The 14088-nt window shown below is 38.4% G+C and overlaps 1 protein-coding gene across 2 annotated transcripts in view; it reads right to left on the reverse strand.

Moving 5' to 3' along the window:
- Nucleotides 1-5713: 5713 nt before the first annotated feature.
- Nucleotides 5714-14088, reverse strand: part of LOC137216770 (zinc finger protein 81) — a 71125-nt gene continuing 62750 nt past the window's right edge. For both annotated transcript variants that reach the window (XM_067722818.1, XM_067722820.1), the window contains one exon: nt 5714-8210. In XM_067722818.1, the coding sequence (XP_067578919.1) occupies nt 6502-8210 (1709 nt within the window). In that variant the 3' untranslated portion in view covers nt 5714-6501. The remainder of the gene's footprint in view (nt 8211-14088) is intronic.

A 14088-nucleotide genomic window follows, 5' to 3' on the forward strand; every position in this document is an offset into this window, starting at 1 on the left:
GTGAATTGACCTCTAGTGTGGACAGTTCCTCCACTGAAACACTCCTTGGAAACACTCTGTTCTCTGTGAACCCCTTGCTCACCTGGTATGTTTTCACCACTCCAGCTGTTCCTTCCCATTATGCTCTGTAGATGAATCTTTCTTGGCCTGGTCCTCAAATGCTGATAGCACAAGCCTTGGTCCTCGGCCTGCTTTCCCTGTCACTCTAAACATTTTCTTTAGGTAGTTGGATGAGACTAAGATACCACACACAAGCTCTCAAATCCTGCCCAAGCATAGAGAATGGTAGGGGGGACTTGGCAGGCTCAGGAAGTGGGGTGTATCTAGTATTCATCAAGAATTTCTCCCCACACATAGTTCTAAGTGCTTTACACAGATAAGTGCATCAACTTCTTGTTATGAGTAATTGTGTACCCCCCAAAGATATGTTGAAGTCCTAACCTCCAGTACCTCAGAATGTGACCTTACTTGAAAACAGAGTCTTTACAGAAGTAATCAAGTTAAAATGAGGCCAGTAGGGTGGGCCTAATCCAATATGACTGGTATTCTTATTAAAAAAAAAAGGGAAAATTAGACACAGAGACAGACTAGCAGAAGGAACATGATGTGAAGACACACGGGAAGAAAATGGCTGTATGACTGGAGTGATGTATCCACAAGCCAAGGAATGACTGAGACTACCAAAAACTAGGTGAGAGGCACAAAACAATTCCTTCTCTAGTGCCTTCAGAGGGAGTGTGGCCCTGCTGACACCTTAATTTCAGACTTCTGCCCTCACATTTCTGTTGTTTTAAGCCACTCAGTTTGTGGTACTTTATTACAGCAGCCCTAGGAAGTTTATACACATCTCATGTCAAATCTATGAGATAGGTACTACTGTGAACATCCATCCTTTACAGCTGAAGAAATCAGGACAGAGAGGTTAACTAACCTGTCCAAGGTCACATAGCTAGTAACTGGTAGAACCAGGATTGAAACCCTAGCTGACTGGTTCCTGAGCCTATCTACCCAACCACTATGCAAATTGCCTCAATATTTTGAACAGCATTGCTCCTAAGTTGAAAAGGGGGTGTATAAATAAATCTTAATATATAAATGGTTGAATAAATTATTGCATATCCACCCCACGAACTATCATGCAATCATTCAAATGCGTTATTGTTGAGTAATAAAGCAAGCAGAGATAGTTGTGTGACATGATCCCATATTTGAAAATCAAGGAAGAAAACAATCCTTATACAGCTTCTGTCTGATTATAAGCATGTAACATATGTATATCTATATACAATTATGAGTACAGATTAAAACATGAAAGTGTTCATAGTGGTTAATTAGTACTGGTTATCTGTTGGGGATAAATAGTGGAGGAGGAAATTCAGTAAATAATAAATGTATTAGTTAGCTTTTTCTTGGTAATAAGCCACCCAAAACTTAGTGGCTTAAAACAATCAACATTTTAATCCACGATTCTGTGAGTCGTCTGGGATGGGTGGAGTGGATGGCAGAGCTTTTCTAGTCTAGGCCAGTGTATTACTATTGTAATCTATTACTATCTAACAAATTACCCTAAAATTTAGCAGCTTAAAACAACATCTATTATCTCACGGTTTCTGTGGGTCAGGAATTCAGGTGAGGCTCAGAAGGGTGCCTTTGGCTGAAGGTCTCTCATAAGGTTGCAGTCAAGCTGTAAGCTGAGGCTCTGGTCTTATGAGAAGGCTAGACTGGAAAAATATGCTCCAAAACTCACTCATGTGGGTCTCTCCATAGGGCTGCCTCATGCTTCCCCTAGAGTAAACCCTCTGAGAGTGACAGCATCCAAATTGGAAGCCCCCATCTTTCTGTAACCTAATCTTGGACGTGACATCCCATTACCTCTGCCTCATTCTATTCACTAGAACCAAGTCACTAATCCAGCCCAAACTCAAGGGAACAGAATTACACAAGGGTGTAGATACCAGGAGGTGGCGATAATTCAAGGTCATCTCAGAGGCTGCCGACCACAGTAGGCTTGACCATGGCTAGATGGATAGAATGGCTTCATTCACACATCTGGCAGATGAAATATGGTTGGTCTAGGGCACATCAACTGGGATGGCTCATCTCTGCTCCATCACTGCTCCATAAAGTCTCTCATCCTCTAATAGCATAATCCAGGCTTTTTCACACTTGGGCTCAGGATTTCAAAGAGGAGCAAGAGTGGGCAAACCTCAGTGTGCAAGTACTTCTCAAGCCTCTGCTTGTGTCATATTTGCTAATGTCCTACTGGCCAAAGAAGTGGCCAAATCCAGTTTCAAGGGCTGGAGAAATGGACTCTACCTCTTGGGTGAAGTGGCAAAGTCATATTGAAAGGTGGCATATATTCTGATGGTAGTGACTAAAGGAGACCATCCAGACTTCTGGATTCTGGCTAGAATGTAGACACCTGAAAAGAGCTCCCATTCTTATAATTAGAAAAAATTCAGGTAATCTACAAAATCATAACTTTTCTTGAACTCATCATAGAGCAACCAACTAGCTTGATATATAAGGCAAATGCCTCAAAGGAGACAGGAAGTTATCACTGGTCACCTATGGCAGAGCAGGAAGGAAGATGGGTCTACCACACCAGCAGTAAGAATTCAGCAAGAATTTTAAATAAATTTCTAAAGGCTGAGTGTGGGATAGTGTGAGAATATAGGACCTCTGAGAGCTGCAGACCTAGGGGTAGTTAGCCCCCATTTGCAGGTTCTTCTCCACAGACCTCCACTGGGTGCTCACAAGAAACACTGGGGATAGGGTGGGATTGGAGAAAGCCTCTCTCAGTGGTGTAGGCCTGCAAGGGGACAGCTGCTGATACAGAAATGGCACAAAGCCCCAATGGGACCCTATTCCCCTACAAAACAAAAGCCTTAAGCCACTGGGGGAAGTGCAGCAAACCTTGTTGCCCACAGGACATAGGTGAAGATCCACTGTGGCTAGAGGAAAGGAAAAGGGAAAAAAACCTTCCACTCACAGAGGAAGGGCAGGAAACCATCCTAGGCCCAGACCATTTAAGGCTTTATAATGGGGAGGGTAGGATCACTGAAAAAGCCTCACCCTCCAAGACCTAGGGATACAGGGCCTGCCTAAGACTGAGGCTGGCCCAGGACAACTCCTGTCCCCCCACTCATCAGGTCACCAAGACCCAGGTAATAATAGAAGTCTACTACTAAGGGAGAAGCAAGAGCATAGAGAGGGAGTCTCTCTGAGATGCAGGCACATAGGAAACACCTAAAGGCAAGGGTCGTTCAGGAATATTGAGAAAAATTATCTGGAAAACCAGTGCCTACTCTAAGCACAAGGTAACACTAGAGAAATTTGAAGTCATTGACACACTGTAGGTAAAGAGAGCAACAAAACCTAAACCCAGCCTAAATCCTGACTAGATGGACTCAATTCCCCTATGCTAATGACCTATAAGGAAAGCAGCCATTATCTACTCCCAGGAATAAATATTTACCTTAGTTTCTACTCTCCTACATACAACATTGGATATTCAGCCAAAAATTACATGCAAAACAGCAAGAGAAAACAATCCACTGTCAAGAGACAAAGCAATCAACAGATCCAGACTCAGTTGATCCAGTTGTTGGAACTGTCAAACAGGGAATTTAAAATAACAATGATTAATTAATATGTTAAAGAGGGTAGTGGAAAATGTAAACAACAGGTATGAACAGATGGGGAATTTCAGCAGAGAGAATGGAAATACTAGAAATGAAAAGAAAACATAACTGAGATGAAGAATGCCTTCAATGGGTTCATCAGTGGATCTAACAGAGCCAGGGTAGGGGTTAAAAATCAGTGAACTTGAAGATAGGTTAATAGAAATTATCCCAACTGAAACACAAAGCAAAATAATGACTGAAAACAGGCATACATATAAGGATAGAAATTTGTAGCATTTTCTGTCTAACAGTCTCTCTTCTGGTCATAAATTATTTACATTATCATACCATGCAAAATATGTTCACCTCCATTCCAAGACCTCTAAACGTTTATCCCAAATTATAGCATCAGGCTCAAATCTAAGACTTTAAGTCTTCTGCATCAGGTTCAGATATGGCTGAGGCTCCTTGGGTGCAGTTTCTCAGTTTCTTGATCCAGAGACCTGTGAGTTAAATGACAAGTTATATGACCACCCCCCCAACCCAACACACACACACACAAATATAAATACAATAATGAGATAGGGACAAGATAACTGCAACAGATACTCCCATTCAAAAAGGGGAGGAACAAGAGGCACATATGTCACTGTTCCATAATAATTCTGAAATCCCAGAGAGCAAAAATTGTCAGGTTTCCCTGCCCCAGGGGCAAATAATGTTTCTTGCTTAGGTCACGGTTCTACCTGGGAATGGCTTCCCAGTCCATTTTAGTACATCGTTCTTGGGTCTTCTGAGACAGCCTTCTTTTCCCATAAGAAATGGCCCATGTCTGCAGTTGAGTAACTTTCTCAGCTTGCTTCCTGTTCACAGAAGTTAGAGAGGGGAGTCCAGAGGCCACTTTTCATTTTGGACTGTTTCAGTCCCTTTAAGTCCAACCTGGAGGTAGTTTTGCTAGTAAAACTCTATTAAAAATGTTACAAGTTTCTATGAATCTGGTTTGTATTTACTCCATGTCCCAAATGCGACATCAACAATTCTTTTTACCCTCCCTACTTTGAGCAGTGTGTCAGGCTACTGGGAAAATGTGAAGTTTTAAGAAGCTGTTTGACTTAGCTGAGAGAGTCTCCCAAACTCCAACTTAAATATTTCACACATTTTAACAAAGGGTCTTAGAACCACATCTACGATTTGATCTCTACCCTTGGGCCATTTTTTCACCTTGAGAATATTTTGGTGGCTGGAGAGACTGGAGATGTGAAGCAGTTATTTTCAACCCAGCCAAGTCCTGGCTTTTCTGTTATTTCTTCTGAATTCTGCTCACAAATGGAACAGTTATTTGCTTAGTTCATACTTTTCTTTCTGTATCTTATCACATGCAGCTAAAAGAAGCAAACTGATAATTCCAACATTCTGTTGGAAATCTCTTTAGCCAGATCCACAAGTTCATTTGGTACATTCTCTATCTTTCCACAGAGGATGGTGACTGTTTTGCTATTTCTTTCCCTTACTAAACAACACAGACTGCCATCTTTTCCAGCCTTTCTTAACAGTTTTCCTCATTGTTTTTCCAGTCTCTGCCTGCTGCCCAGGCCCAAAGCTAATGTCACGTCTTATATTTTGAAACAATACCCCCAGTAGACGTACACTTTTAGGTATTACTTAGCATTTGCTGTGCAACAGACTACCCCAAACTTAGTAGCTTAAAACAATAATCATTTTATTTATCTCATAATTCTCCAGGTTGGCTGGGATAACTGGTGTGGCTCTTCTGGTGTGGGCTGGCGTGGCTGGGGCTGGAGGTTGATGAAAGCCTCACTCCCATGTCTGGCATTTGGTCTAAGGGGCTTCAGCTGGCCTGGTTCATCTCTGTTCCATGTGGCTTCTCATCCCTCAGTAATCTGAGTTTCTTCACATGAAGGTCTTGGAATTCCAAAGAGCAGCAAGAGAGGGTAAGACTCGAGGCAGGCTTTACACACTTCCCCAGCATCTTCTTGAATCTCTTTGTTAATGTACATTGGCCAAAACAAGTCACATGGCCAAGCTCAGAGTCAAGGAGTAGAGAGAGAGCTCCACCTCTTAATAAGAAAAACAACAGAGTAATATTACAAAGGGGGGTGCATAAAAGGATGGGAGAGATCTGTGGCTATTTTGCATTGTACCACAATGAAGGAAGATAAAAATACGATGTCATGGAAACCAGTATGAATGATAGGATTATATGTATGTATTCGTGTAAAATTGTATCAGCAGATGTGTGTATATATAAAACCATAATGACTTTAAAACTGTGGATTCACATGAGCAAAATATTCAATAGGAAACATATTTGATAGACACAATTACATTAAATCCAAAAAAATTTTTCAATTCAATTATTCCTCCCATTGTACAATGTGTTCTGCTGCAAATACTCTACAGAACTGAGAGCAGGTCTACACATTAAATATATCATTTTGTTGTCCTACCTTTTGTTTTGTTGCCACTTTAGATTGCTTAATATAACACAGTAAACATTACAGTCATTTATATGATTTTGCATACTCCATCTATAAAGAATTTGATAATAACTTGCCTTATATAATACTTTGTACAGGAAGGCTTTTCCTAATGCCTCAAACTGACAGCATTTTCCCTGGTATGAATTCTATTATATTTTGTGAGGCTGTGAAAATATGGAAGTTCCCCTTCATTCAGTGCATTCTTAGAGGGTCTCTTCCAAATAATTTTTCTCCTCTCAGGTGAAACAGCCTGATGAATTCTTTTTATTATACAATGTATTCATATATGATCGGTCTTGGTTGAATTTTATAATACACACTTAGACCTGATTTCTGTGATAAGGTTTTCTCATTTTCAAGAAACAGGTTTACTTTCATGTATGAATATTGCGATGCATACTCAGAACTGATTTCTGAGTGAAGCCCTTTCCACAGTCACTACATTTATAGGGTTTCTCTCCAGTATGAATTGTCTGGTGTTTATTGAAATTTGACCTGTCAGTGAAGGCTTTCCCACATTCTGCACATATATATGGTTTCTCTCCTGTGTGAATTCGCTGATGTACTTTGAGATGTGGTTTCTTGGAGAAGGATTTCTCACAGTCAGAACATTTGTAAGGCTTCTCTGTAGTATGGATTCTCTGATGTGTAATTAACTCTGACTTCTGGATGAAGGCCCTCCCACAATCAGCACAGACATAGGGTTTCTCTCCAGTATGAATTGTCTGGTGTTTATTGAAATTTGACCTGTCTGTGAAGGCTTTTCCACATTCTGCACATATATAAGACTTCTCTCCAGTATGAGATTTCTGGTGAGTATTGAGATTTGACCTGTTGGTAAAGGCCTTCCCACAGTTAGTGCATATATAGGGTTTCTCTCCTGTGTGAATTCGCTTATGCATCTGGAGTTGTGACTTAGAAGGGAAAGATTTCCCACAGTCACTGCATTCATAAGGCTTCTCTCCAGTATGAATTCTTTGATGTGCAATCAAGTGTGCCTTTTGGATGAAGGCCTGCCCACATTCAGTACATATGTAGGATCTCTCTCCTGTATGAATTCTCTGATGCATTCTGAGCGTTGATTTTTGGGTAAAGGCTTTCCCACACTCACTGCACTTGTGGTGTCTCTCTCCAGTATGAATTTTCTGATGTACATTGAGGGCTGAGTTGAGGGAGAAGCCTTTCCCACATTCACTGCATTCATAAAGTTTTTCTCCAGTATGGGTTGTCTGATGCCTAAGTAGAGATGACACTTGGAAAAATGATTTTCCACATTCACTACATTTATAGGGTTTTTCTCTAGTATGAATTTTCTCATGCATAATTAATTCTGAATTTTGGATGAACGCCTTCCCACACTCAGAACATATATACAGTTTTTCATCTCTATGAACTCTCAAATATATACTGAGTAGTGGCTTCTGTGTAAAAACATTCACACATTTGCTAAGTTCATGAGGTTTTTCCATAGTATGAATTCTCTGAGGTGCAAAGAGGTGTGACCTCTGGGTGAAGATCTTCCCAAGTTCAGTACACATATTTGCTTTTTCCCCAACAGGAAATTTCAGATTGTGACTGAGTGCTTGTTTGAAGCTGAAGACTTTTCCACATGGATTGCTGTCACAGAATTTCACTCCTGTATGTGTATTTTCATGGTTAGTATAAGAAGAGCTCTGGGTGAAAACTTCACCGTGTCCAATAATTTTATCAAAGTTCTTTGTTGCATTGTTTTTATTATGAATAGGTACATCTAAATTATACTTTAAACTCTTTCCAAATGAGTCACGTTTATGGGATCTTTTCTGTGAAGGAATACGATTTGGGCCTGGATGAACAAATTTTCCACTGTCTTTATATCCATAATCCCATTCTGTATTCAATATTTTCTTATTGATGAAAGCAGCATGACTCAGAGGTTTGTTCTGTTTTTCCTGATAGCTTTTTATCTGTTCAGCACCGTGCCACAGTTCTTCTAAAATGGAATACAATGAATCATCTCTTGTATCTTCACCCTCCATTTCACTATGAAATGAAACTTTTCCAGAAATTCTTTTTTGTGAGGTCTTAATCCCAAACTTTTCATCTAAAAACAGAATGAAAAAGTAAAATTGACACAAAGAATAGATGGCAGAAGATTAAAAGGTACACATAAATTAATCCAAATTGAACACAGGGAAACCAGTAAATTTGATGATGATGATGATGATAATGACAGAAAATACATATATAGCACTTATTATGTGCCAAGCTCTTATATGACATGATGTTCCAGGCATTGTTCTAAGAAATATATATATATGAACTCATTTAATCCTTTCAAAAGCCCTATGAGGTATTTTCTATTATTATTCACCATTGTAGATAAGGAAAGTGAAGTTCAGAATGATTTTATATATATATATATATATATATATATATATATATTCAGTATTGGAGATTGGAGTTCAGCTAAGCAATCTAGCTCTATTTTGGTAGGGGATATCAAGTAGGGTGAAGAGAAGATTAAACAGACAAGGGTTTAAAGGGGAAATTTCTGTGGAGAGCCTAGGCTTGAAGGGGTGACTCAGAGTCTAAGTCCTCATTAGCTTGGCTTGAAGGGGTGACTCAGAGTCTAAGTCCTCATTAGCTTTCAATTCTAAATCCTCACTTATCTCACTGATTCTTGCTTATTAGCAACAATATCAAATTAAGGTGATAAAAAACAGTTTAATTTGCTAAGAGAGTAGATCCTAAAAGTTCTCATCACAAGGAAAAATTTTTTCTTTCTCTTTTTTGTATCTATATGATATGGATGTTAACTAAACTTACTGTGGCAATCATTTCACAATATATATATGTCCAGTCATTATGCTGTACACTTTAAATTTATACAATGCTGTATGTCACTTATATCTCAATAAAACTGAAAAATTAATTTATTCATGCCTATAGGAAAAATATTGTGATCACAGCCATCTTGACCTATACAAACAATAAATGGATGTCTATACTCCAACTCTCCATCCAGGTGTTATTGTTTTCTTGGAACAAAAATTATATATATTTAACAAGAAGTACAAAATCAGAGAGATGACAAACCAACTGTGGTAGACTGAAAGCTGCCCACTAGAATCTGTTTCATCATTCTTTTGCAATAACAGAGTAGTAGCCAGCCATATGGCTGCCCAGTCATATAACATTTCTCAACCTCGTTTGAAAATTGGTGTGGCCATGTGACAATGTTCTAAACAGAATGTGAGAGAAAAAAACGGGTGCTACCTTCAAACCTGAGAATTGAAACAGTAGGCATGTTTTCTCTATACCTTCTTCTACCCTCTTGCTTACTAAAACCTGGACGTGACAGCAACATGGATTCAAACATGCAGATGCCACAAAGAATCCAAGAGACAGTGGAGTTGAGTAGTGGAAGGAACCTGGATTCATAAATAAGCAGGAGCAACTAGGTTTTCCAATGGCCTGTGATATTAGAGACTTTATGTAAGAGAGAAATAAAATTCTGTATTTAAGTCACTGTATCTAATGCTCTCTTTACTACTGTGAATTATCTTTAACACAATTATTATACTATTCTTGCCCAGAGTGGGAATCACAGATTGTTCCATTACCAGTATAGTTCATGAGACATATGCGAATCTCAATAATAATTGTAAAATGAAGAATTACACACTATCTTACCAGCAAGAGTTTTTAGATACGGAGAATGCTCTGAATCATCAAATCCAGTTTTCCCCTGTTAGTCATTTTGATACTGTACTCTGAACACATCTCCCATATAAAATCTCATCCTCTTATTCTTTTTATTTTTAACATCTTTATTGGAGTATAATTGCTTTACAAGGGTGTGTTTGTTTCTGCTTTATAACAAAGTGAATGAGCTATACATATACATATATCCCCATATCTCCTCCCTAGTGCATCTCCCTCCCACCCTCCCTATCCCACCCCTCTAGGTGGTCACAAAGCATGGAGCTGACCTCCCTGTGCTATGCAGCTACTTCCCACCAGCTATTTATTTTACATTTGGTAGTATATGTAAGTCCATGCCACTCTCTCACTTCATTTCAGCTTACCCTTCCCCCTCCCCGTATCCTCAACTCCATTCTCTCAAGTCCATTTTCTATGTCTGCATCTTTATTCCTGTCCTGTCCCTAGGTTCGTCAGAACCACTTTTTTTTGATTCCATATATATGTGTTAGCATACAGTATTTGTTTTCCTCTTTCTGACTTGCTTCACTCTGTATGACACACTCTAGGTCCATCCACCTCACTACAAATAACTCAATTTCGTTTCTTTTTACGGTGGAGTAATATTCCATTGTATATATCTGCCACATCTTCTTTAACCATTCACCTGTTGATGGACACTCAGGTTGCTTCCATGTCCTGGCTATTGTAAGTACAGCTGCAATGAACATTGTGGTACATGACTCTTTTTGAATTATGGTTTTCTCAGGTATATGCCCAGTAGTGGGACTGCTGGGTTGTATGGTAGTTCTATTTTTAGATTTTTAAGGAACTTCCATACTGTTCTCCATAGTGGCTGTATCAATTTACATTCCCACCAACAGTGCAAGAGGGTTCCCTTTTCTCCACACCCTCTCCAGCATTTATTGTTTCTAGATTTTTTGATGATGGCCATTCTGACCGGTGTGACATGATATCTCATTGTAGTTTTGATTTGCATTTCTCTAATGATTAATGATGTTGAGCATTCTTTCATGTGTTTGTTGGCAATCTGTATATCTTCTTTGGAGAAATGTCTATTTAGGTCTTCTGCCCATTTTTGGATTGGGTTGTTTGTTTTTTTGATATTGAGCTGCATGAGCTGATTGTAAATTTTGGAGATTAATCATTTGTCAGTGGCTTCATTTGCAAATATTTTCTCCCATTCTGAGGGTTGTCTTTTCGTCTTGTTTATGGTTTTCTTTGCTGTGCAAAAGCTTTTAAGTTTCATTAGGTCTCTGTTGTTTATTTTTGTTTTTATTTCCATTTCTCTAGGAGGTGGGTCAAAAAAGATCTTGCGGTGATTTATGTCATAGTGTTCTGCCTATGTTTTCCTCTAAGTGTTTTATAGTGTCTGGCCTTACATTTAGGTCTTTAATCCATTTTGAGTTTATTTTTGTGTATGGCGTTAGGGAGTGTTCTAATTTCATTCTTTTACATGTAGTTGTCCCGTTTTCCCAGCACCACTTATTGAAGAGGCTGTCTTCTCTCCATTGTATATTCTTGCCTACTTTATCAAAGATAAGGTGACCATATATCTGTGTGGGTTTATCTCTGGGCTTTCTATCCTGTTCCATTGATCTATCGTTCTGTTTTTGTGCCAGTACCATACTGTCTTGATTACTGTAGCTTTTTTAGTATAGTCTGAAGTCAGGGAGCCTGATTTCTCCAGCTCTGTTTTTCTTTCTCAAGACTGCTTTGGCTATTTGGGGTCTTTGGTGTTGTCATACACATTGTGAATTTTTTTGTTCTAGTTCTGTGAAAAATGCCATTGGTAGTTTGATACGGATTGCATTGATTGCTTTGGGTAGTATAGTCATTTTCACAATGTTGACTCTTCCAATCTGAGAACATGGTATATCTCTCCATCTGTTTGTATCATCTTTAATTTCTTTCATCAGTGTCTTATAGTTTTCTGCATGCAGGTCTTTTGTCTCTTTAGGTAGATTTATTCCTAAGTATTTTATTCTTTTTGTTGCAATGGTAAATGGGAGTGTTTCCTTAATTTCTCTTTCAGATTTTTCATCATTAGTGTATAGGAATGCAAGAGATTTTTGTGCATTAATTTTGTATCCTGCTACTTTACTGAATTCATTGATTAGCTGTAGTAGTTTTCTGGTAGAGTCTTTAGGATGCTCTATGTATAGTATCATATCATCTACAAACAGTGACAGCTTTACTTCTTCTTTTCCAGTTTGGATTCCTTTTATTTCTTTTTCTTCTATGATTGCTGTGGCTAAAACTTCCAAAACTATGTTGAATAACAGTGGGGAGAGTGGGCAACCTTGTCTTGTTCCTGATCTTAGTGGAGATGGTTTCAGTTTTCACCATTGAGAACGATGTTGGCTGTGGATTTGTCATATATGGCCTTTATTATGTTGAGGTAAGTTCCCTCTATGTCTACTTTCTGGAGAGTTTTTATCATTAATGGGTGTTGAATTTTGTAGGAAGCTTTTACTGCATCTATTGAGATGGTCATATGGTTTTTCTCCTTCAATTTGTTCATATGTTTTATCATATAGATTGATTTGCATATATTGAAGAATCCTTGCATTCCTGGGACAAACCCAACTTGATCATGGTGTATGATCCTTTTAATGTGCTGTTGGATTCTGTTTGCTAGTATTTTGTTGAGGATATTTGCATGTATGTTCATCAGTGATATTGGCCTGTAGTTTTCTTTCTTTGTGACATCCTTGTCTGGTTTTGGTATCAGGGTGATGGTGGCCTCGCAGAATGAGTTTGGGAGTGTTCCTCCCTCTGCTATATTTTGGAAGAGCTTGAGAAGGTAAAGGTGTTAGCTCTTCTCTACATGTTTGATAGAATTGGCCTGTGAAGCCATCTGGTCCTGGGCTTTTGTTTGTTGGAAGATTTTTAATCACAGTCTCAATTTCAGTGCTTGTGATTGGTCTGTTTACATTTTCTATTTCTTCCTGCTTCAGTCTCAGAAGGTTGTGCTTTTCTAATAATTTGTCCATTTTCCCAGGTTGTCCATTTTATTGGCATATAGTTGCTTGTAGTAATCTCTCATGATCCTTTGTATTTCTGCAGTGTCAGTTGTTACTTCTCCTTTTTCAAGACTATTGATTTGCGTCTTCTCCCTTTCTTCCTTGATGAGTCTGGCTAACAGTTTATCAATTTTGTTTATCTTCTCAAAGAACCAGCTTTTAGTTTTATTGATCTTTGCTATCGTTTCCTTCTTTTCTTTTTCATTTATTTTTGATCTGATCCTTATGATTTCTTTTCTTCTGGTAACTTTGGGGTTCTTTTGTTCTTCTTTCTCTAATTGCTTTAGGTGAAAGGTTAGGTTGTTTATTTGAGATGTTTTTTGTTTCTTGAGGTAGGATTGCATTGCTATAAACTTCCCTCTTAGAACTGCTTTTGCTGCATCCCATAGGTTTTGGGTTGTTGTGTTTTCATTGTCATTTGTTTCTAGGTATTTTTTTGATTTCCTCTTTGACTTCTTCAGTGATCTCGTGGTTGTTTAATAGTGTATTGTTTAGCCTCCATGTGTTTGTAATTTTTGCAGAATTTTTCCCTGTAATTGATATCTAATCTCATAGTGTTGTGGTCAGAAAAGATACTTGTTACGATATCAATTTTCTGAAATTTACCAAGGCTTGGTTTGTGACTCAAGAGACGATCTATCCTGGAGAATGTTCCATGAGCACTTGAGAAGAAAGTGTATTCTGTTGTTTTTTGATGGAATGTCCTATAAATATCAATTAACTCCATCTTGTTTAATGTATCATGTAAAGCTTGTGTTTCCTTATTTATTTTCATTTTGGATGATCTGTCCATTGGTGAAAGTGGGGTGTTAAAGTCCCCTACTGTGATTGTGTTACTGTCGATTTCTCCTTTTATGGCTGTTAGCATTTGCCTTCTGTACTGAGGTGCTCCTATGTTGGGTGCATAAATATTTACAATTGTTCTATCTTCTTCTTGGTTTGATCCCTTGACTATTATGTAGTGTCCTTCTTTCTCTCTAGTAACAGTCTTTATTTTAAAGTTTATTTTGTCTGATATGAGAATTGCTATTCCAGCTTTCTTTTGATTTCCATTTGCATGGAATATCTTTTTCCATCCCCTCACTTTCAGTCTACATGTGTCCCTAGGTCTGAAGTGGGTCTCTTGTAGACAGCGTATATATGGGTCTTGTTTTTGTATCCATTCAGCCAGTGTATATCTTTTGGTTGGAGCACTTAATCCATTTACATTTACGGTAGTTATTGATAGGT

Source organism: Pseudorca crassidens, chromosome X (genome assembly GCF_039906515.1).
Source record: "Pseudorca crassidens isolate mPseCra1 chromosome X, mPseCra1.hap1, whole genome shotgun sequence".
Lineage (NCBI taxonomy): Eukaryota > Metazoa > Chordata > Mammalia > Artiodactyla > Delphinidae > Pseudorca > Pseudorca crassidens.